The sequence below is a fragment of the Callorhinus ursinus genome, unplaced genomic scaffold, assembly GCF_003265705.2.
Source record: "Callorhinus ursinus isolate GAN/ISIS: 27379988/994484 unplaced genomic scaffold, GSC_fseal_2.0 scaffold18, whole genome shotgun sequence".
NCBI lineage: Eukaryota > Metazoa > Chordata > Mammalia > Carnivora > Otariidae > Callorhinus > Callorhinus ursinus.
In genome coordinates this window covers 2,814,422-2,834,648 of record NW_027397080.1, presented here as the reverse complement: position 1 = coordinate 2,834,648, position 20,227 = coordinate 2,814,422, and the positions used below count along the sequence as shown (strand labels likewise).

General features: G+C 59.9%; 1 protein-coding gene across 11 annotated transcripts in view; it reads left to right on the top strand.

Annotated features, from left to right (window-relative positions):
- Positions 1–20,227, top strand: part of PTPRF (protein tyrosine phosphatase receptor type F) — an 86,546-nt gene that overhangs the window by 44,429 nt on the left and 21,890 nt on the right. For 7 of the 11 annotated variants that reach the window (XM_073902760.1, XM_073902759.1, XM_025856976.2 and 4 more), the window contains 7 exons: positions 961–1,071; positions 10,342–10,611; positions 12,064–12,645; positions 12,899–13,035; positions 13,511–13,655; positions 17,150–17,455; positions 18,104–18,297. In XM_073902760.1, coding sequence (XP_073758861.1) covers positions 961–1,071; positions 10,342–10,611; positions 12,064–12,645; positions 12,899–13,035; positions 13,511–13,655; positions 17,150–17,455; positions 18,104–18,297 — 1,745 coding nt within the window. The remainder of the gene's footprint in view (positions 1–960; positions 1,072–10,341; positions 10,612–12,063; positions 12,646–12,898; positions 13,036–13,510; positions 13,656–17,149; positions 17,456–18,103; positions 18,298–20,227) is intronic. The other 4 variants (XM_073902766.1, XM_073902765.1, XM_073902764.1 and 1 more) reach the window with 1 other exon arrangement.

The following is a 20,227-nucleotide window of genomic DNA, read 5'->3' as shown; positions in this document are numbered from 1 at the left end:
TCCAGGGAGGGGGTGTTGCCTGTGGCTCGGGGTGTTACTGTCACAGATGGCTTGCCTGGGGTGCTCTCAAGAACGGTGTTTTCAAGTGTTTATTGCCAGGGCTGGGGGGTGGCCAAGTTGAGTGGTTTCACCGCCCCACCCCCCCACCTCCTGCTGCCTTGGACTCCCCTACCTGGACCTGCCAGAACTGGCCCTCTGTGAGGGTCCTTTTCAGCTGCCTCCCCCCCAGTCCTGGCTCCTGTCTGTCCGTCTGCGGCTGGAGCAGCCCCTCCGGGCACTGGCCCGAGTGGGAGCTACAGCCTCCATTAGCCTCCTGAATTATGCAGCAGCCGCGGTGGGTCGAAGCACTTTAGCGGGACCAGGCTGAGGAGAGGAGCCGGAATGGGTGGGGCCAGCGGGGTGGGGGCCGGGTGGGAGGAGAGGATGGGTGCTGTGAGCAGAGGCTGCCGGGCACCAGGCCCCCCAGAGCAAGCCCCTTCCTTCCTGTGGAGTTCTGGTGGGCGGCAGACTCCCAGGCGCTTGCCCGATGAGGGCCACTGCATGCTTGCAGCTAACTCCCAGGCCAGCAGGGATCCAGGCTGCTCCCACCCACGCCTGGCTCCACGTGGCCTGGCAGGGCCGGTAGGTCTGGGAGCACTCATGGGCATGTTCACTGGCAAATGGGCTCCAGGATTGGAGTCCAGGACTGGACACTCCATGGAGCTGGGGGATGGGATGGAGCCCCTGGCCCAGCCGGCAAGCTCTGCTAGGCTGCGGGGTTAAGACAAGCAGGATTGTGCTGCAGAGTACAACGCTTGCTTCCAGCCACGAGGCCAGGGGGCTCATCAGGGAGAGCTTCCTGGAGGCAACACTGGTGCCCAGGTGTGGTCCCGATACCGTCAACATCTGGTCAACACAAACCCAAATGCCGTCGAGACCCCTCCCCACGATCCAGGCCTGACTGTCGCTGTGTCCCCACAGGTGCCTTACAGATTGAGAGCAGCGAGGAGTCGGACCAAGGCAAGTACGAGTGTGTGGCGACCAACTCTGCAGGCACTCGCTACTCGGCCCCCGCCAACCTGTATGTGCGAGGTAAGGACATGGGCAGTGCCCAGCCCTGTCTCCACGGAGCTGAACTGGCCCTGCTGGGCACGCTGTCTGGAGCCCTTGGTGTGGGCAGTGGAGGCCGCCCTCGGCCCAGGTTCTCCTTTTCCTGCCTCTTTCCGCCACAGCAAGAACAACCGCAACTGCTCCCACTGGGCAGGCTCCTGATGTCCACTGCCACTTTGCCTTCCTTCCCTGCAGGCCCTTTGGGACGCAGCTACTCTTGGGAGCATTTGTATCTCTTGTAGGTCCTGCCACGTGGGCCCAGAGCCCCATGGGAGTCTAGAGCCTTCCAAGCCGACTTTTCGCTGTGTATGTGAGTGTGTGCGCGCGCACAAGCAGGCACACTCATTTCCGTGTAAACGCAGCATATGTCCCTGGTAGTCCTCGAGTCTGTCCTGCCCGCCCCAGCAAGGAGGGCTCCAGGCCAGGTGAGCCTGCCCTGTGGCCAGGTCTGCCCAGGGCCTTCCTAGAGGAGTAGCTAGCTGTGCTTTGTCACCATCCAGGACCCTGGGAGAGAAGGTCAGTCTGAGGCAGCTGTGAGCCCCTATAGGTGAGCACCTACTGTGTTTCAGGTGCTCCTTGCTGAGACTTAGTGGATCGTGCATCTTCACAAGTCCAGGGATCCAACAGAGAGGGCCTGGGGACTGATTTGGATTGTCCTGTGTCTGCTAGGCTCACAGTCCAAGGGTGACCAAAGCTGGCCACCTGCTCCTTCCTGAGAACATGCTGGGTCTGGTGTGCACAGTGCCCGGGAGGGGCCCTAGGAGCCCCTCCTACCCCCACATCCCCTCACTTAGCCCTCCTGCACAGATGGGCATCATTACAAGTGAAACTGTCTCCACTCGGGGGATTTGAAAAGGAAAGTGGACACGGCTTCCTTGCAGCGATGACTTCATCATGCTAAGTGCTGAGTGTAGCTTCTCCAGGGGGTTGTCTGCCTGTCCGCCCAGGCAGTGTCAGCGGCCTGTCCCACTCTTTAGGGCCACATGGTCAGACAAGGCAGAGAGAATTAGGCCATCAAGCATGTAGTTACTGAGGAGCTGCTCCGTGTCGGGGCACAGGTTCCCAAGAGGCCAAGGCTGCCAGGCCATCGGGTGACGGGCAAATTGTGTCTCAGAGACCATGGATGACACTTCATTGGAGTTGGGGGTGTGGGGTGGGAAGTCCCCACTGGCCCCCTTGTCAGGTGTCCTGCCTGCCAAGTGCTTGTCTCAGTGGCCCCAGGGCCTGTCTTAAGGAACAGCACCAGAGCAGAGAGGCTGGGAGCCCGAGAGCCACCCAGATGGCCGAGATGAGGGGAGCTGTGAAGTGCACAGCCTTCCCCCACACTGCTCCAGGCATAGCTTCTGACGGGCTCACGGGGCTCTGACGAGTCCCCCCGCCTAGGGAGGAGCTGCTGGAACAGCCCTACTCAAAGACCTGCCTCCTTCCACCTGGACCGTTCCAAATGCTATGCGGTCCTGACCGAACACTTCTTCCAAGAGATCATAGGGCCAAAGAGTGGAGGTTCCAAGAAAGCCTTTTTCCATATGCGGCTACACCAGGGAGAGGAGTGGCCCAGCAGAGGCGCTGAGAAACCCAAGTAAGCCGCATGGGCATGGTCTAATGGGCACATTTCCTGGGCCAGAGCTGCAGGAGAAGGCCCAGACACAGGTGATGGACTCTGCATTATAATCTCGGCTGGGTAGTATTCTCTGAAGTCACCATCACACTGGCCTCAGCCCTGAGGCGAGGCGAGGGGTCTCTCTGGAGATGAGCTGAGCTCAGCCGCCGCAGCTCGGGTGCTAACCAGGGAGCTCTTACCTCCAGCCCCACGTGGTGGGCTCAGGCAGGGTCCCGACATGGCCCATTCCCCTTTCCCACCAAGCCTTCCTAAATCACCTTTCTGACCCACACCCACAGGCCTTTTGGGCAGTGAGTGTGGGGGTTTCTTTAATTCTAGCCCCACTTGCCAGGGACCCTAAGGCAGGCTGTCCCAGTGCGGCTTTATTTGTCTTTCCCTCTCTCACACACATGTTCCTGATGTCCACGGGCCAGTCCTATTTCTGTGCCCAAGACTTGCCTGATAGCCAGGCCCCACCTGCACCTGTACCTGCCCTGTTTTGTCAAGAGCCATTTGCCCTGTAGCCCCAGGACAGACCCTACTAAGGAGACTTGGCGACACCTAGAAGGTCAGTTCCTAGGACTTTTGTCTCTGGTGTGGCAAAAGCTTTTAATCTCAGGCCTGGCAAAGCCCACGCGTTCCGCCACCAGCGGTACTGAGGGCCCATCAGCCCCAGCTCCTCTGAGATAGCCTCTCCCGAGCTGGCCACCAGCTCTGTCCTGAAGCCTTCCTGTGAGTGGGCCACCCGTGGAGACATCCCCCAGCGCCACAGAGCGGCTGTGAGATCCCCTTCCAGAGCAGGCGCCTGTTCCCCTCTAGGCCACTGGGCTCCAGCTGCCAGGAGCCTCAATATCCGGGCCCCTGTGGCCTCCAGCCCAGGTTTCTCAGCCTCAGCACCTTTGACACTTGGGGCTGGATGACTCTCAGCTGGCTCCCTAGGTGCCAGCAGCATCCCTAGTCACAAGAACCCGCAACATCTCCAGACCTTGCCCGGTGTCACCTGGGGGGCTCCCTCCCCACCCCCCACATTGGGAACCACTGCTCTAGATGGACAGCCTCCCACCAGTGTTCATCTCCCTCCATCCCCCTCTTCTCCCACTGTGTCCACTGGGCTCAAGGCCACATCTCCTCCTTGGATTTGTCTTCAGTGTCTCACATCCTTCCTCTGTCCCCTGGACTCTGAGGGCCCCGCTGTCTCTCTGAGCCCCTGCACCCGCTGTATGTAACGGGACAGCGCGTGGGAGGCCCCCGGCACAGTGGCGGGCACACGGGAAGCGCTTAGTGGCCAGTGACCACTGTTGCCATCAGGATAGCTGTTGGGGGATGCATCATCCGCTCACATCTGCCTTGGCTCAGTTGCCCGCAGCTCCACCCACAGTCCAGCAGGCCCAGGCAGGCTGGGTGGACCGGCCTCTCTGTGTCACCATCTGTCTCCCTCTCTGAGTGACTCACCCTCTCCTTCCCTCCACAGCGTCTCTTTCCTCCAGCTTTCAGGACGCAAAGCCGCCGGGGGCCAGGGCGTGGCCATGCCCTACCTGCCCCCAACCGTCCCCCTTCTCTGCAGGGACCTGGCCGCTGGCCACAGCTGTCTCTATAAACGGGGCGGTGTCTCCGCAGCCTTTCTCCCCATAGGTGCCCAGACCAGCTCCTCACAGTGGGGCAGTGCAGTGTGGGGCTTCCTCAAGGTGGTGGGAATCTAGTGGCCCATGTGCCTTGGTGGGTTTGTGGGCTGCTGGGTCGGGGGGCCGACCCCAAAGCCCAGCTCACTGGGTCTGTCGAGCCGTGGGGTGTGCGTGAGGCATGGGGGCCCGCCTGTGCTCCCCTTCCATCCCGCCCTGTCCCGCCCTCGGCATCCTGGCACCTGCCAGTGGGACCCAGCCCTGTCCACCATGTCCTCCATGAGTCCTGAGTCTTTCGTGAGCGGCGTGGTCCGTGCGCACCTGCGTGCACGTGTGTGTGCGTGGGGCACAAGAGTCTCGTCTCGTGTCCGTGCTGTGTGGGCAGATGGAGGTTGGCCTGTTTTTACTCTCTCTGTGTTTCTCCTTGTCTTTTTTTTATTCCCTCCTCATCCTCATCGCACTCTGCCATCAACCCAAACTCTCATCTCTCAGATCAGCGAGAAGGTTGGTCCTTTTCACTTCTTATCCATCTACAGTTCGCCCGTCGATGGGATGCTCCCGTCAGTAGGGACCAGCGGGCTCGGTCGGCTCCCTCGGGCTCACTCCAGCCAGGCCTGCCCGCCAGTCGGGCTCTGCTCTGTGGTGTTTGGGCCGGCAGGCCGGCAGGACTAGGGGTGGGTGGGCAGGCCCCCTGCCCTGCATGCTTCTGCTGCTTGGGTCCCTGATGTGCCACGTGTCTGCATGTCCCCTTAGCTGGGCCCCCCTGCCGGGGCGGTCAGGCAGGCATGGTGCATGCCAGGACACTGTGCCCCGCCCTTATGCCTGGGCCAGGCCAGCTGTCTGTTCCAGGTGGGGCTCAGGAGTGGTAGGGGGAGCTGTGAGAGCTGTAGTGCGTCACGTGTGCCTGTGAGGCCTTCCTTCCACAACCTCGTCCCCTAAACTCCACCTTTGCCCCGGCTCAGCTGCAGCCACTGGGAAGACCAAGGGAAAAGGCTAATCTAGAATGAGCTCACACCTCAAGGTCCTACAGCACAGGACAAAAGTCCCGCAGGTCTGCCCCGACCTTGAGGTCCCCACCAAGCTCAGTGGGGCAGTCAGCCCCAATCTGCCTCACGAAGCTTGGGGTCCATGGCACAGGTGGCCGGCGTCATCTTAGGCATGGAGGAAATCTCCTACACTCTTGTCTATTCCCTCCCTGACCAGAGCCAAATGAAGATCTTCCCACCTGCCCCAGGCCCCCCGAGCCCGCTCCTGTTTCCTCAGGCCTGTGCTGGATGCTGAGCGTTCACATTCAGGGAGCTCACACCAGACTGGACAGTTGACAGCCACTTAGTGAGGCCCACACGGGAGCCCAGAGGAGGCCCCAGCTTGGCCACAGGTTGGGAAGGGCTCCCCGGAGACCCTGCTCTAGCCCGCTCCAGAGCATTCTCACGTGGGACTCGGTTCTCAGCCCCACCCTCGGGGCCAGACCACTACCCCTAGTCTTGGGGCTGGCAGCAGGGGCTAATGGTCATTGTTGTGTCATGTGGTCTGAGTGGTCAGAGGAGACTTCACCTGTCTGCTGGGCTTTGGGCTCAGCCCCAGGCAGCAGACTTGGGCCACCTGCTCCCCTCTGCATCATATCTTCCGTAGCTTGGGTTTCCTCCAGGAGGGAGAAGGGAGCCAGTTGGGAGGAGGGCTGCAGCCTCAGCTCAGATATCAGCCCTGAGCATCCATCCATATGCACTCCTGAGCTCTGGGGCATTTTGGTTACACCATTTCGCTGACCGGGCGGATCTGCCAGGGCGTTCAGAAAGCAGTCATCAGCAGAGACAGCCCAGCCCTCAGCCACCTCCCCGTCAGACCCCCCTCCCCCCACCGCCCTGGTCCCTGGTCCCTTCCCCTTCTCCCCCTCTGTGGTCCCACCGAAAATAAAGCACGTACACAAATATTTAACGGGAAGGCAGAAATGAGTTTCTAAATATTCCAGGGGGATTTGCCGGGCTGGTAATTTGTTTGGCGCTGATAATTACATCTTACATTTTTCCAGCTTTACTTAAAACTGTGTGCCGAGTGCGCCGGCATTTAATTACTGCTCTGCGGCAGCCACAAGGTTATTTATTAAAGAGTTATTTTATCTTGATACAGTGGATCCTGCCCCTTATCCCCTCCTTAACGTTGTGTTATTTTCATCAGAGAAATTCCTGCAAGTGAATGCAGATTGCGGGGCCACCCTCCCCCTGCGATTAGGCTGTCACTCCACTGAATGCCGATGCCTTCGGGCGCCACACCGCCCTATTATACGGGCTTGTCAGCGCAAATAATTAGACTTAAAAGTTACAGTTGAAATATAATCCAGAAATGGCAGAGCCCTGTTTTGGAAATTGTCTATAAAATGTCAGCACCAAGGATGCACAGGGAACAGTAATAGACTGGCGTTGTTGGAGCCCAAAATTAGACCCTGAGTGCGTTTTTCCTGGCTCTGGTTTTTTCTTCCCTGCTGCTGCTTCTGTCAGTAGACCGGGTCCAGGGCGAGCCCTGCCCCTACTGGAGGCCTTGTGTCTGGGACAGCGGGAGGAGTGGCGGCAGGACTGCCGTGGGGAGGCACCAGTCACACCTGGCCGTCAGGATGCGGGTGGCTGTGCAGGCAGGTCCAGGACGCAGGGCCCCACTGGCACTCGGGATCCTGGGAGGTTGTGCCTTACCTCTCTTGCCCCCAACCTCCTTCCATAGACATAACCTAACCTCGCTCACACTGCAGGGAGGATGAGCCTGAGCTGCGGGAGATCGTGCCCCGGAATGCCTTGCGTGTGCCCGGAACCTGGTGTTCTAGTGCACACCATCCCCAGCAGTCTCCCAGCTGGAAGGCCCTTGCCTGGTGCTAGGGATGATTCTACGGGTCACTTCTGACCTCTCAAACTCATCCTGTGCCCCTGGAGTTCTCTCTTCCACCTGCGTGTAGGAGGGGAAACATAAACCTAAAAACAAAACCATTCCCAACCTTTGTTCTGAAAGGTCTCTGTTTCCTGGCCATGGAACAGAAGACTTTGCCCTCCTGGGACCATTTGGGGGACAGTCCTGTCAGCTTTCTGTGCTGCTTAGGTTGGGACCTGAGGTTTATTGGCCAAGGATCTACCTCCTTTCCCTGGGGCTCTTTGTTTTATTGTCCAGGGACTAATCTGCCACTAGCCAGGGTTAAACTTGGAGCCATGACTTCTCCTGGCACAGGCTCTCCAAGCCCCATCCTTCTGCCAACTGGAGAATATCTTCCACCACCTTGGCTACTCAGAAGCTTCTCCGTAGAGCCTCCTAGGTGTCTTTTTTCTACCTATCAGCCAGACCTCAAAAGGGTGTGAGCTTTTCATCACAACGACGACCTCCTGATAATACGTAAACTTGGGCATGTCACTTAAAAGTTTCAGTCTTAAGTCTGTCCCCTTTTCTGCAGTCTGGAAGTGATGGGATCTATAGCAAGGAAACCTTCCTCACCTTGAGTAGGAGCTCAAGAGTGGTTTCCCTTCCCGAGCTTGTTCTGATGCCTGTGAACAGAGAGCAGATGGGCCACCCCTGGCTGAGAATAAAGACCTCATCAGTTAAGGCTGTGCCCTTGTGCCTTCCTGTTCCAACCAGGGCTGGACCCCTCCCTTCGTCGGCAGGCCTGGGCCTGGTCAGCAGACGGACCTCCCTGCCTGGGCCTCTTCTCCCACGGCCCGCCCCCCAGGCCCAACTCCAGAGCTCTGGGAGGGCCCGCAGCACCAGGCTGGGTGATGCTAATGTCCATGCCTCCTGGTCTCACTCTTGTGCCATTTGAAGGAGTGCTCAGAGGGTGCTCTTTGTCGTGGGTCCCTCCCACCAGCCATGCCCAGGATCCACCTATTGTCTGCCATGCAGAAGTCTCTGCTGATGACATGCTGTCATCATTCCGTGGGGACTCCCAGCTTTGGGACAAGTGATAGAAACCTACTTAATCAGCTTAAGCAGAACAAGGAGATTCTTGTCTTATCAAACTAAAATATGTAGAAGTAGATTTGGTGTCAGGGAGGGTTGGATCCAGATATTTAAACAGTTTGATCAGGCTTTTGTGTTTGTCTCTTAGCTTCGCTCTCTACAGTTGACTTCTTTGTTCTCCAGCGTGTTTTCCCATGTATTATGAAAGTTAGTCCTCAGCTCCTTTTTAAGTTGGCCTTTCTTTCTGCAGTACAGAGAAAGTTGTTGTTCTAATGGTTTTTGCAAAAGTCTAAAGGCTGTATCTTGTTAGCCAGATCTGGGTCACATGCCACATAGCAGGGACAGAGGGGAGAGGTGGTTCCCCTAAAGAAAATGAGGAGGCCAGTTCTATAAGGTAGAACACTAGATGTCCATGAGACACACTGAGACCCCAGTGGGCCTGGGGGCACAGAGGGGACTCAGCCCATGATGTCAGTTACACATGGCTTGCTTGGGGGTTCTGTCCGGAGGCCTTGGACTGAGGCAGTGTGGACAGTTGAGGCAGGGGCGTAGTGAGGTGGGGTCCAGTCGTGTGGCCTGAGGAATCACTGAGGGAACCATGCAGGGGTTTTTAACAGAGAGGTGATGTGAACAGACTTGTGCTAGCTGTTGGTGGAGGGCCGGTTCTGGAAGACAGCTGCTAATACAGTGGTGCCAGGAGAGATGGAGGTGGCTGAGGCTCTGGTGGGGGCAGTAGCCTCTGGGTTTGAAAAGAAATTAGTGGGTTTGAAAGATACCTTGGGCCATCCGTGAACAGGACCTGGTGATTCGTTGGATGTCTAGTCTCTGGGCCACAGCCTGACCCCTGTGCAGTGAGGTTAGAGTCGGGCCTGGCGGTTTCTGTAGTTATTTCCGGCTCTGATTTTGTGGTCTGAGGCTTATCTGAGCAGCAGAGTCTGGAACCTAGAGTGGAGGTGCTCCTGATGTGACAGCACGGGTCCTCTGCATGCCGGGCTCCCCAGCACGGGTCCTCGGAGACCCACACACACTCTCGGTGGTGCCTTTTGGTCATGTAGCCTCGCTGCCTGACTTCTCCGGCCCTGTCTGTAGGGGTGCCTGTGAAGGACACACCTCAGCCTCGGCCCACCAGCTGCATGACCCGTCAGCACGCCAAGCATGCCTGCCCACGGCTAGGTCTGGCCTGACTGCCCTCCCTCTGCATGTTCCAAATGTTTGTGCCAAGCTTGCAACTTTGGGGGGTTCCAGGCTGCACGTTGGCCTGGGAAGCTCCGAACAGCTTCTGGTCTGGGAAGCCCAAGGCTGGAGGTCATGGCCAGGCACAGCCACCCTCCCCCTTGAGACCCTTGTTCATTGACGCAGAAAGCCGTTTGTTCGGCGCCCTCATCATGTTACTGCCATCGTCATGCCCATCCTGCCCGCGGACCACGTCCCTGGCCCGCCCTGATCCCTTGCCCCTGCCCAGCCCCTTCTGAGGGGGGGGGCCCTTCCCCTTGGGTTCCCAGGCTATGCCTGGAGCATGGCGGAGATCATCTCTTCCCTCGGGTCACAGCCGGGAGGTGGAGGCAGCGACTGCAGAGAAGGTGGCCACATCACTCCTGGCTTGCCCCTCTGCCCTGCCCCAGCCATGCTCTGAGGTCCTCCACCCTTCAGTGCCTGGACTTCTCCCACTGGTGCCCCAGCTAGCCCCTCTGGAGACCCACGGTGGATGGGGGGGGGGGCAGGAGCAGGTGGGGCCAGGCACTGGAAGGCAACCTGGAATGTGGCCCCGACGAGGCCCGCAATGTGAACCTGAGGCCTGAACCTTGCACTGAGTCCCTGTGTGGCCCTGGGCGGACAGCAGGACTTTCCTGGGCCTCAGTTTCCTAGGCTGTAAAACGGGAGCTTGGTTGCGGAATCTCTTGTGTTCCAGTCTCTGAGCGTGGGGGCTACTCCTAGCCCAAAAGCAGGATGGGAGGTGGTAAGCTGGGGCCCAGGGACTCTGCCCCACCTGTCTCTGAGGTGGGTTCGGCTCTGACAAGAGGGGCTTCCTGGATGAGGGGCCCCTGCCCTTCCATCCTCTCGAGTGTCTTGCCTGGCCTGTGAGTGTCTCTCTCCCTCCTCCCGCAGTGCGCCGTGTGGCTCCTCGTTTCTCCATCCCTCCCAGCAGCCAAGAGGTGATGCCAGGTGGCAGCGTGAACCTGACTTGTGTTGCGGTGGGCGCGCCCATGCCCTACGTGAAGTGGATGATGGGGGCCGAGGAGCTCACCAAGGAGGATGAGATGCCGGTCGGCCGCAACGTGCTGGAGCTCAGCAATGTTGTGCGCTCTGCCAACTACACCTGCGTGGCCATTTCCTCTCTAGGCATGATCGAGGCCACAGCCCAGGTCACAGTGAAAGGTGAGTGCCACACGCGTGCCTGCCGTGGCCTGTGGCCTGTGGCCTGCCCCGTTGTGGAGGGCAACAAAAGGTCCCAGCACCCGTAGCAGGTGAGCGTGGTTGTTGTGGGGTGGATGAGATCGAGGGGTCAGTGCCCTCTTCTGGGTGCCCCCTGGTGTCCTGCTGTCCCTCAGTGGTGGAGAGGGGCTTCTGTCATTCTTGGTGTTCATAATAATAGCCAACAGGTACTGAGGTCCTGGGGCCAGATGCCGTGGTGGGAAGCACAGATCACTTTGTTCAGTCTTATCTATCCTGGGAGGTAGACATTCTTGTCCCTCTTGTACAGATGAGGAAAGGGAGGTGCAAGGTCATGTGGGAGTAAATGACAGAGCAGGGACTTGAACCCTTGGGGGTCTGATGCCACGGCACGGCCCCCTAGCCACTACACATGGCACCAGACCCTCAGGTTTACCAGCCTCCTGGCAAGGATGTGGCGAAAGAGTGGCCACGGGGATGTGGGCTCTCCGCCTGAGTCCTGGGATAGGCACCTCCCATTCTGCAACTGGGATGATCTTTTGAAGATGTAAAGCAGGATCTCACCACTCTGTTTTGAGAAACGGCTCTCTAGTGACTTCCTGTTGCTTTTAGGGTAAAGACCGGGATCCTCACTCCCTCGCCTGGCCCTACTGGCCCGGCTCAGTTCCACTGGGCCCTCACCGCGCCCTCACCATGCTGGTCCTCTCACTGTCCAGGTCTCAGCTCTGTGAGGCCTCCGTGGATTTGCCCCAGCTCAGCATCCTGCTCGCCACTCTCTTTGCCTGCCCCAGAGTCATGATTATGGACTCGGCGCTTTCCACTCACCCTAGAATGTAAACAAGAGCAGGCATACGACCCAACTGTGTGACCTGTGTCCTCAGCCCCAGCGCAGTGCCCAGCACTTAGTAGGCACTTGGTACTTACTTGTTTAGTGGTTGGCTGTGGGTCTGAGACTTCTCCACCTTCAATTTGAGCCAAGCCACAGGTGCGTAGGGCCAGCAGCCCCATCACTCTAAAATCCAGGCTGTTCTCTCAGGCACGTCTCTCCCCGACACCAACCCCAGTTGTACGTGAGTGGCCACAGGTGAGTGTAGGCAAGCCCCAGAGACAGACCTCCACCTTCCAGCCTGTGCGCCTTCCATCTGCACGAGACCCGGTCAGGCCGCACCATCTCTGGGTCTATTGTTAGGAGGGAATCCAGTGAGTTCTGGAAGTGGTGCAGGTAGACACTAGATGACCGAAGGCCCCTCGGGGCACTGACAAGTGTCACCATCCCCCCACTAGGTGGTGCCCTTAGAGGTCACCTAGAGCTTTCCGGGCCATTCTTCAAGGTGGGCTGTGGAAGTCAACCACACCCTGGTTGGATAACACCAAGGGCAGGGTTGGCTCCTGGGGTCATGACCTCAGGCAGCTCTGAGCCTCCCACTTTGTTCCCAGCTCTGCCGAAACCTCCGATTGACCTCGTGGTAACAGAGACAACTGCCACCAGCGTCACCCTGACCTGGGACTCTGGGAACTCTGAGCCTGTGTCCTACTACGGCATCCAGTACCGTGCGGCAGGTGCGGAGGGGCCCTTCCAGGAGGTGGATGGCGTGGCCACCACCCGGTACAGCATTGGCGGCCTCAGCCCTTTCTCGGAGTACGCCTTCCGCGTGCTGGCGGTGAACAGCATCGGCCGAGGAGCGCCCAGCGAGGCGGTGCGGGCCCGCACGGGGGAGCAGGCGCCCTCCAGCCCCCCGCGCCGCGTGCAGGCACGCATGCTGAGCGCCAGCACCATGCTGGTGCAGTGGGAGCCGCCCGAGGAGCCCAACGGCCTGGTGCGAGGCTACCGCGTCTACTACACCCCCGACTCCCGCCGCCCCCTGAGCGCCTGGCACAAGCACAACACAGATGCGGGGCTTCTCACCACCGTGGGCAGCCTGCTGCCTGGTATCACCTACAGCCTGCGCGTGCTGGCCTTCACTGCCGTGGGCGACGGCCCTCCCAGCCCCACCATCCAGGTCAAGACGCAGCAGGGAGGTAGGTGCGGGCAGCACGCCGGCTGGGCGGCGGCAGCGGAGCCGGGGTGGGCAAGACCATGGCGGGGCCCCTGCCCTGAGGCCGTGGGCTTGGGGGCCGCGGGAGGAGGGGGGTCTGTATTCCACATGTGTGTGGTCGCTTGGGATACAGGACAGGGGTGCAGGGACGTCTCCCCCTGCCTCCTTTCTCTGGGCACCCCAGCCCTCGAGGGCAACTGGGGAGGCTCACGGCGCCTGGTGTGGGGGTGTTGCAGTGCCTGCCCAACCGGCGGACTTCCAGGCGGAGGCGGAGTCGGACACCAGGATCCAGCTCTCATGGCTGCTGCCCCCGCAGGAGCGGATCGTCAAGTATGAGCTGGTGTACTGGGCAGCAGAGGATGAAGGCCAGCAGGTGAGTGCTCAGCGGGACAAGAGAAGGAGGAGGGCCCCTCTGTCTGTGGTGGGCTCACCCCGGCAGGCTTTCTGGATTTTGGAGTTGTATGGACACAGGCCCCAGGCTTCTCCCTTGGGGCTCTGGGGCTCACATGGCCAGTATGATCTGTAGTCCTTGTCACCCCTGTGCTAGGGGCAGAGTCCCCAGGTCTGTCCTTGGGTCTCTTAGGCTCTGTGGCTCACATGGCACTGGCAGAGCCCTCAGATTCCCCACTGGAGGCCGTTGTCTCAGGCGTTCATGGCTGTGTAGGCAGTGAGGTGTCCGTGGCCTGGGCTGCGCCACGTCCCCTGTGTGGTCCAGGTGGCTGTGTGACATGGAGCCAGCCCTGGAGCCACAGTGGGTCCAGAGGGGTCAGCTGCAGCCCATGTTGGGGAACAGCCTCTGAGTGACCTTTGAGGTCAGAGCAGTCAGTGAGTGCTCCCTGCTCTTCCAGCACAAGGTGACCTTCGACCCCACCTCCTCCTACACCCTAGAGGACCTGAAGCCTGACACACTGTACCACTTCCAGCTGGCCGCCCGTTCCGAGATGGGGGTGGGCGTCTCCACCCCCACCATTGAGGCCCGCACGGCACAGTCCAGTAAGTGTCTCCTGAGGCTCCTGCCTGCTTACAGTTGGGCTGGGACTCAGACACACACACCCTTCCCCCTTGGCTAGGGGGGTGGTCAGGTCTGCTGGGCCCTGGCCTGGACTCTGGTCTGGGCTCCGGCTCCGGACCCTGAGAGAGGGGCAGGTAAGTTCCCGCCAGTCCGCGTCCAGGCAGCTGCTGTGCCCACACTGCTCCCCACCCGACTTCTGCTCCTCCCTCCCCCCAGCCCCTCCCCCAGCCAGGTAAGTTCTGTGTCTGTGACTCATCCCCCTCCCCCGTCTGTGCTGGTCACACTAGCTGACTAGGCCTCTCTCAGCGGTGGGACGGCCATGCTTGCCGTGTCTCAGACGTGTCCCCGCTTTGGCAGCTGTCCTCCCCTCTCCAAATCCCCACATCTCATCTCCCCTATCACCTATATTCCCTGCCTCATGACCCCCCCCCACGAGAAGAGTATGTGAGCTGTGTCATCTCACACTGAGCCAGCCGCACGTAGGGACACGTCTGTGAGAAGGTCTACGTGCCTGCCTTAGGAGCGCGCGGCCTTCCGCATGTGAGGCTGCCTGCCAGCCCGTTTGCGTGACTGCCTCGTGGGCTTTGTGTGTAAAGTGTGTTCCTGTGTATGTTCCCGTGTATGGAGAACGCGCGCCTCCAGGCCGTGTGCGACCCCATCCGACCACCTGGTGGTGCCGCACCTGTAGCAGTGAGTGTCTGGTGTGCCGCAGTGATTGAGTGGCCGCAAGGCTCTGTGTCCTCACCGTGGGGGCCACGGCATGGCGCAGTGACAGCCTTAAACACAGCAGTGTCTGTGAGGTGGTCCATGTGACATGGGACTGGGTGTGACTGTGCCAGTGATGAGGGGAGGCCATGCGTGACCTTGTGCGCATGGGTTCATCCTACAAGCACCTGCTGCGCTCCTGCGGGGCCCATGCACGGTGCAGGCCTGGCAGCATGACCTGGACATGGCCTCTGCCTGCAGGGATCCTCGTCTGGTGGGGCAGAGAGATATTAAACCTGCAATTACCCAAATGAGCTTTTTTTTTTTTTTTAATTTAATTTTTTATTGTTATGTTAATCTACCCAAATGAGCTTTTAATTAACATTTGGGTAAAGTGCTGTAGAGGGGACAAACAGTGGAGAGATGACGGGGTGGGAGCTTCATCTGGTCTGAGGGGCCCGGGCGGGGGACTTCCTTGGGGGGGACACAGGCCCCGGGCAGGAGGTCAACAGGTGCAAAGGCCCTAAAGCGGGAAGGCACTTAGTTGTGGACAGGGGCGAGCAGGGGGCCAGTGTGGCTGAAGCAGCCGGCTGCAGGTTGAGGGAACAGGTGGGAGGGCTGGCTGGCTGCTGGGCGAGAACACGCAGGACAGCCCAGCAGCATGCCAGCCGCCGGCGAGGAGGCCGGGCGGTAGTCGAAGCAAGAAGTGGCAGCTCAGCTCAGGCGGTGGCGGTAGATTAGAGAGCTGTCTGGGGTGACAGCTCCCTGGGACCTGGTGGCGGACTGGTTTTGGGATGCTGAGGGAAAGGGGGGCGTCGTGCAAATTCTGTGCTTCTGGTGTGTAGACCTGGGAAGAGGGTTGGAAGTGGGACCGAAGCAGGCACCCCAGCCAGGGAGGCCCTATGCCATGCGAGTGGCCATGCTGGGTTAGAGCTGGGGGACCCTGAAGAGGATGACCAAAGACAGCAGGAAATCCCGGAGAGAGCGTCTTGGAGATTGGAAGAAGAGAGTTTGAAGGAGCAGACGAGATGCTGCTGCCGAGCCGTCAGGGCCAGAGGAACACAGGAGTAAACGCTGCGTCATCTGCTGCGTCGGGTACCTGGGGGTGGGGCCTGGGGCGAGGGTTGTGAGGACTAGCTGGAGGGAGGGGACTGCTGCAGCTGGAGGAAGGGTGCTGTGGGCCTGAGGATGGGTTTTGTCTCTTTAGATAGGGAAAATTTGAGCATGTTTAAACGTTACTAGGAATGAGCCCATACGGAGAAGTTGAAAATTCGGGAAAGAGAAGGATTTTGGGGACTCAGGGACAAAATGTGGATGGGAGAGCTCCACCTTAGATGGCAGGGCACACCTCCCTCCTCGTGGGAAGCAAGGGTGGCTCAGTGAGATTGCAATTGTTCGGTGGGTTTGGTAGCGAGAGATGGAGGGAGCTGCTGGTGGGAGGCTTCAGTTTTCTCTGCAAAGTGGGAGACAGTTGTGTGCTGAGAGCTGGAGGTTAGCGGAGCATGGAGGAGGTTGAAAGCGTTCTGTGTGCAGCGGCGGAGGGAGCTGTGCAGAGACCAGAGGCCGCGAGCTGCAGGCAAGGCCCCGATGAGGCCGCTGGGGATGTACTCATAGGATGCCAGCCTTCCAGGGCAGGTGACATTTTTCTACCTGCCCCAGCACCGCCTTGAAGAGGGCAGAGGATTGGCTCCATCCAGGGCTTGGCACAGGCTGGGCAGGAGTGTGGGAAGAGAAGGAGTTGGGGGAGTTGGGGGTATGTGTCGAGTGGTGAGGTACAGGACCTCAGGGTCAAAGCCCAATATCGAGGGCGGTAAGGATGGTAGGTCCGTGGGTGGAGGCCCCCAGGGGGGTGAAGAGCCAGCACAGTGCTGGGGACCTTGAGCAGCTGCGCTGGGACAAGGTGAGGGTCTGCAGGGGGATGTTGGAGGCCCCGGTTTGGGGAGTAGGGCCATTCTGAGTCATGGCAGTATCTAGGGCATGGCCACAGCAGTGCAGGGGAGAAAGCCCTGGAGATGAGGGGCTCCAGGGCCGGGGAGGGAGACTGCTGAAGTCGCTCTGGTAAGGGGTGGGGGCAGAACTCGAGATGGCGAGGAAGCCGTGTAATAGCACCAGGTTCCTCAGTGAGGATAAGGCCTAGAAACGTCGCTGGGAACAAGGGGGGCACAGTCCTAACCCAAGGAACTCGTTGAGTGAGAGCACCTCCGTGGGGTGCATTTTCTCCAAATTAGCCATGGCCATTGGCCTCTTTCCCATCTGGCCTCCGGTCTCTGTGGCTGCTTGTGGCACAAGGTCACAGCAGCCTTGTGCCAGAAGAGGGGCTGCTAGTCCTGACGAGAGCTATGGGCACAGCATCGGGAGGTTCTCCATGCGTGGTTGTGTGTGTGAGCAGGGGCGAGGGGTCGGGGAGTCATGACCCACGCCTGTGTGTATGTGGCAGGGTGTGTGTTTTATGCAATACAGTTCTTATGTGTGGGAGAGACCTTGTGTGTGTGTGTGAGATGCTGTTAGAGCCCCATATGTGTGAAAGACACCATATGTATGTGTGGGAGACCCCGTGCGCGTGCGCATGCATGTGTAGAGCCTGTGGGCCAGAGGGAGCCGGGCTGGCTGGTGGCAGTGGTGACAGCCTGCCCTAGGAGGGGCCCTGGGACAGCCATTCTGCACTCAGGAAGTAGCCTGCCTGGGTGAGTTTCCCATCCTCTGTGATTAGTCACTGCGCCTGCGACCCCCGCCCTCCATCTGCCTGCTTCCCCCCATTTGTCTTCCCCAGCCCCCTCTGCCCCTCCCCAGAAGGTGACCTGTGTGAGCACGGGCTCCACCACAGTCCGGGTAAGTTGGGTCCCGCCGCCGGCCGCCAGCCGCAACGGTATCATCACCCAGTACTCAGTGGCCTACGAGGCAGTGGACGGCGAGGACCGAGGGCGGCATGTGGTGGAGAGCATCAGTCGCGAGCACTCCAGCTGGGACCTGGTGGGCCTGGAGAAGTGGACGGAGTACCGGGTGTGGGTGCGGGCGCACACGGATGTGGGCCCCGGCCCGGAGAGCAGCCCGGTGCTAGTGCGCACAGACGAGGACGGTAGGCAGTGGTGCCGAGGGGAGGGGCGGGGGAGGAGAGGCACCCCTCCCAGACACCGTGCACCTCGCACCCCCAGGGCCTTTGCCTCACGCAAGCCAGGAAGGCAAGTCCTTCCTGGTGCAGGCTTAATAGCCCACACGGGGGAGATGTAGCTGATGGGATAGCCTGTGCCCAAATTGAAGCCTGTGGGGCTGGCTCCGAGGCAGCTGGGGCCTCGCAAGGCTAAGAAGAAGCAGCAGCCCCCACCTGAGATCTGGGAGGAGGAGATTGGGAAGACCAGTGCAAAAGACGCTGGGAGTCGAATCAACGAGACTCGGTCTTGGCCAGACATTGGCATGATGTGGGGGGCCCAGAAGAAGATGGGACAGATTGTGCTGACTTTAGGGTGGCCAAAGGCCTTGTGCCTCACTCCTACTCTCCCCACCAAGTGAGGTAGCTCAGGGCCAGAGGGGTGGGTAGGCCTTCCTTGTGCTAGGCAGAGGGAGCCCTCCCTGTTCTCAGCAGGGACAGTGTACGGAAACCATATGAGGGCCATTCCTGGGGCAGTGGAGTGCAAAGGCAAGGCCCTGGAGGGTACTGTGCCACCCCCCCCCCTCCGAACCAAGGTCCATCCTAGGGGCCTGACTCTCTCCTCTTCCTGGTCCCCAGTGCCCAGTGGGCCACCACGGAAGGTAGAGGTGGAGCCACTGAATTCCACGGCTGTGCATGTCTCTTGGAAGCTGCCCGTCCCCAGCAAGCAACATGGCCAGATCCGCGGCTACCAGGTCACCTATGTGCGGCTAGAGAATGGCGAGCCCCGCGGCCCACCCATCATCCAGGACGTCATGCTGGCAGAGGCCCAGGTGCGCCCCTGAGAGGTAGTGGGGTGGGAAGGTGGACAAGACCAGCACGCTCCTCTGCCTCTCTGGAGCCCATGTTTGCCTCTGTGCCCTGCCTGCCCTCAGAGGACTCAGACACCGAGATGTCCTGCTGTGTGTCAGGTTTGGGAGCTGCTCAAACCAGGGGATTAGGGCTAGGTTCCAGGAACACTCCCTCTGCCATCTTGGGTCTGCCTGGCCGTCACCTCTGTGGCTCACGTACCAGCACTAGCAGTGAGGAGCAGAGACCCCGGTTTCCATTGTCACCCCCTGCCCAGGCTTCAGCCCCACCCCCACGCCCTGCTTTGTGTTTTGCAGGAAGCGCATCCACTGTCAGTTAGGCTGGGATTTAAGATTTGCCTTCCTCCTCAGCGGTGCTGGGCTGGGCGGCCTTTCCTCTCCCAGCCCGGGTGGGGACAGCACTCCTGCTGTCATCTGCCCCCCGCTCGGAGTTTTGTGACTGGCTGGGCTGGAGTGTTGCTCTGGGCCTGGCCCCCAGGAGGATGGTTCAGCCCCTGGTGTTTACACTCAAGGTGTGGGCCTGGCAGCCAGCCTCATGTCTTTCTCTGTGCACTTGGGGTAAGGTCCCCGGGGTATCCTGAGCACTGGCTTGCTATTCTGGAAAGAATCTGGGATAGTGGGAGGTTATGTGAATGGCCCAGAATTTCCCAGTAAGTAAGTCGGTGGCTGAGCTTGGACAGGAAACCCAGTCCCTGGACTCCTGGAAAGAGCTGTAATTGCTATGGCGAGCTTCCTCCCCAAATATTCTGCCAAAAAGTCCTAACACCTGGTGTGGTCTGCTTCCAAGGTCTCCCCAGCCAGAATCGGGCCCCTGGGAGGGGATCCACAGTGGGCAGCCCTGAGCCAGCCCTGGGGGAAGGAGCCCAGATTCCCTTCAGAGCCCACATGCCCACCCTGTCCAGCTTTTCCCCCTCCCTGGGCAGGGCCCAGAGGTGCAGGGACAGACCCTGTATTCTTCAGGGTGGGCTCACCCACACGGACAGATAGGGCCTTCATGCCTCAGGCTGGGCTTAGCACTCAGGCAAAATTCCTGTCTGGCCCGAGGGGGCTGTCTTCCTCCTCTCAGCCTCGTCTGCGCTGAGAGAGAACCGGGGTGGAGGAGGCGGACATGTGCATTCCTGGGGCAGGTTGAGGACTCCTCCTGGAGCCTCCACAGACACACCCACCCAGAAACATCCCGGGAATGGGCTCCCTCCAGCCCCTCCCATCCTCGGGGGCCCAAGGCACAGCTGCAGCCAGTGGGGTTCAGAGCCACTCTTTCAGGTGCCCCCTTCTGGTTCCAAGTGGTTGGAAGGGAGCTGGGCCACAGGAGGAGGGACGCTGTCCCTGTGGCCTCAGACATGCTGTGACGGGGTGGACATGAGCCCGGGGCTCCAGGAAAGCCAACTGAAGGTGGAGGGCCTGGTCTCCAGCCTGGCCACAGGGCCCAGCTGTCCCCCGACCACCCCGTCCAGGACACCACAGCCTGTCCCTCTTCACCCAGCAGCCCCAGTCACTTAGCCCGGGGCCCCCATCAGTTCTAGAAGAAGCACGGGGGTCACGCCCCCCTCAAGTGTGCAGCCGTGCCTGTCACCTTTTATGTATGTGTCCATCTCGGGTTTATCTGTTTCTCACAGTACGTTTTTCCTCCCTCTCTCTGTGTCCCCTCCCACTGACTGTGCCTGCCTCGGTCTCTTCGCCCTTCTCTTTTCCACTGCTCCCTTCCATCCTCTCTCCCTCCATTTTGCTTCATCCGCTTTGTCTTTCCTTCTTCTCCCTCACTTTGCCTCCGACACGGGATAGGTGCTCTGTGAGGACTTCATGCCCAGGCCTGGCGTGGACAGCGAGAGTCTCCCCCCCCCCCAACAAGGAACCTAGAGCAGAGGTGGGCCCAGCCACACCCTTGAAGGTGGTC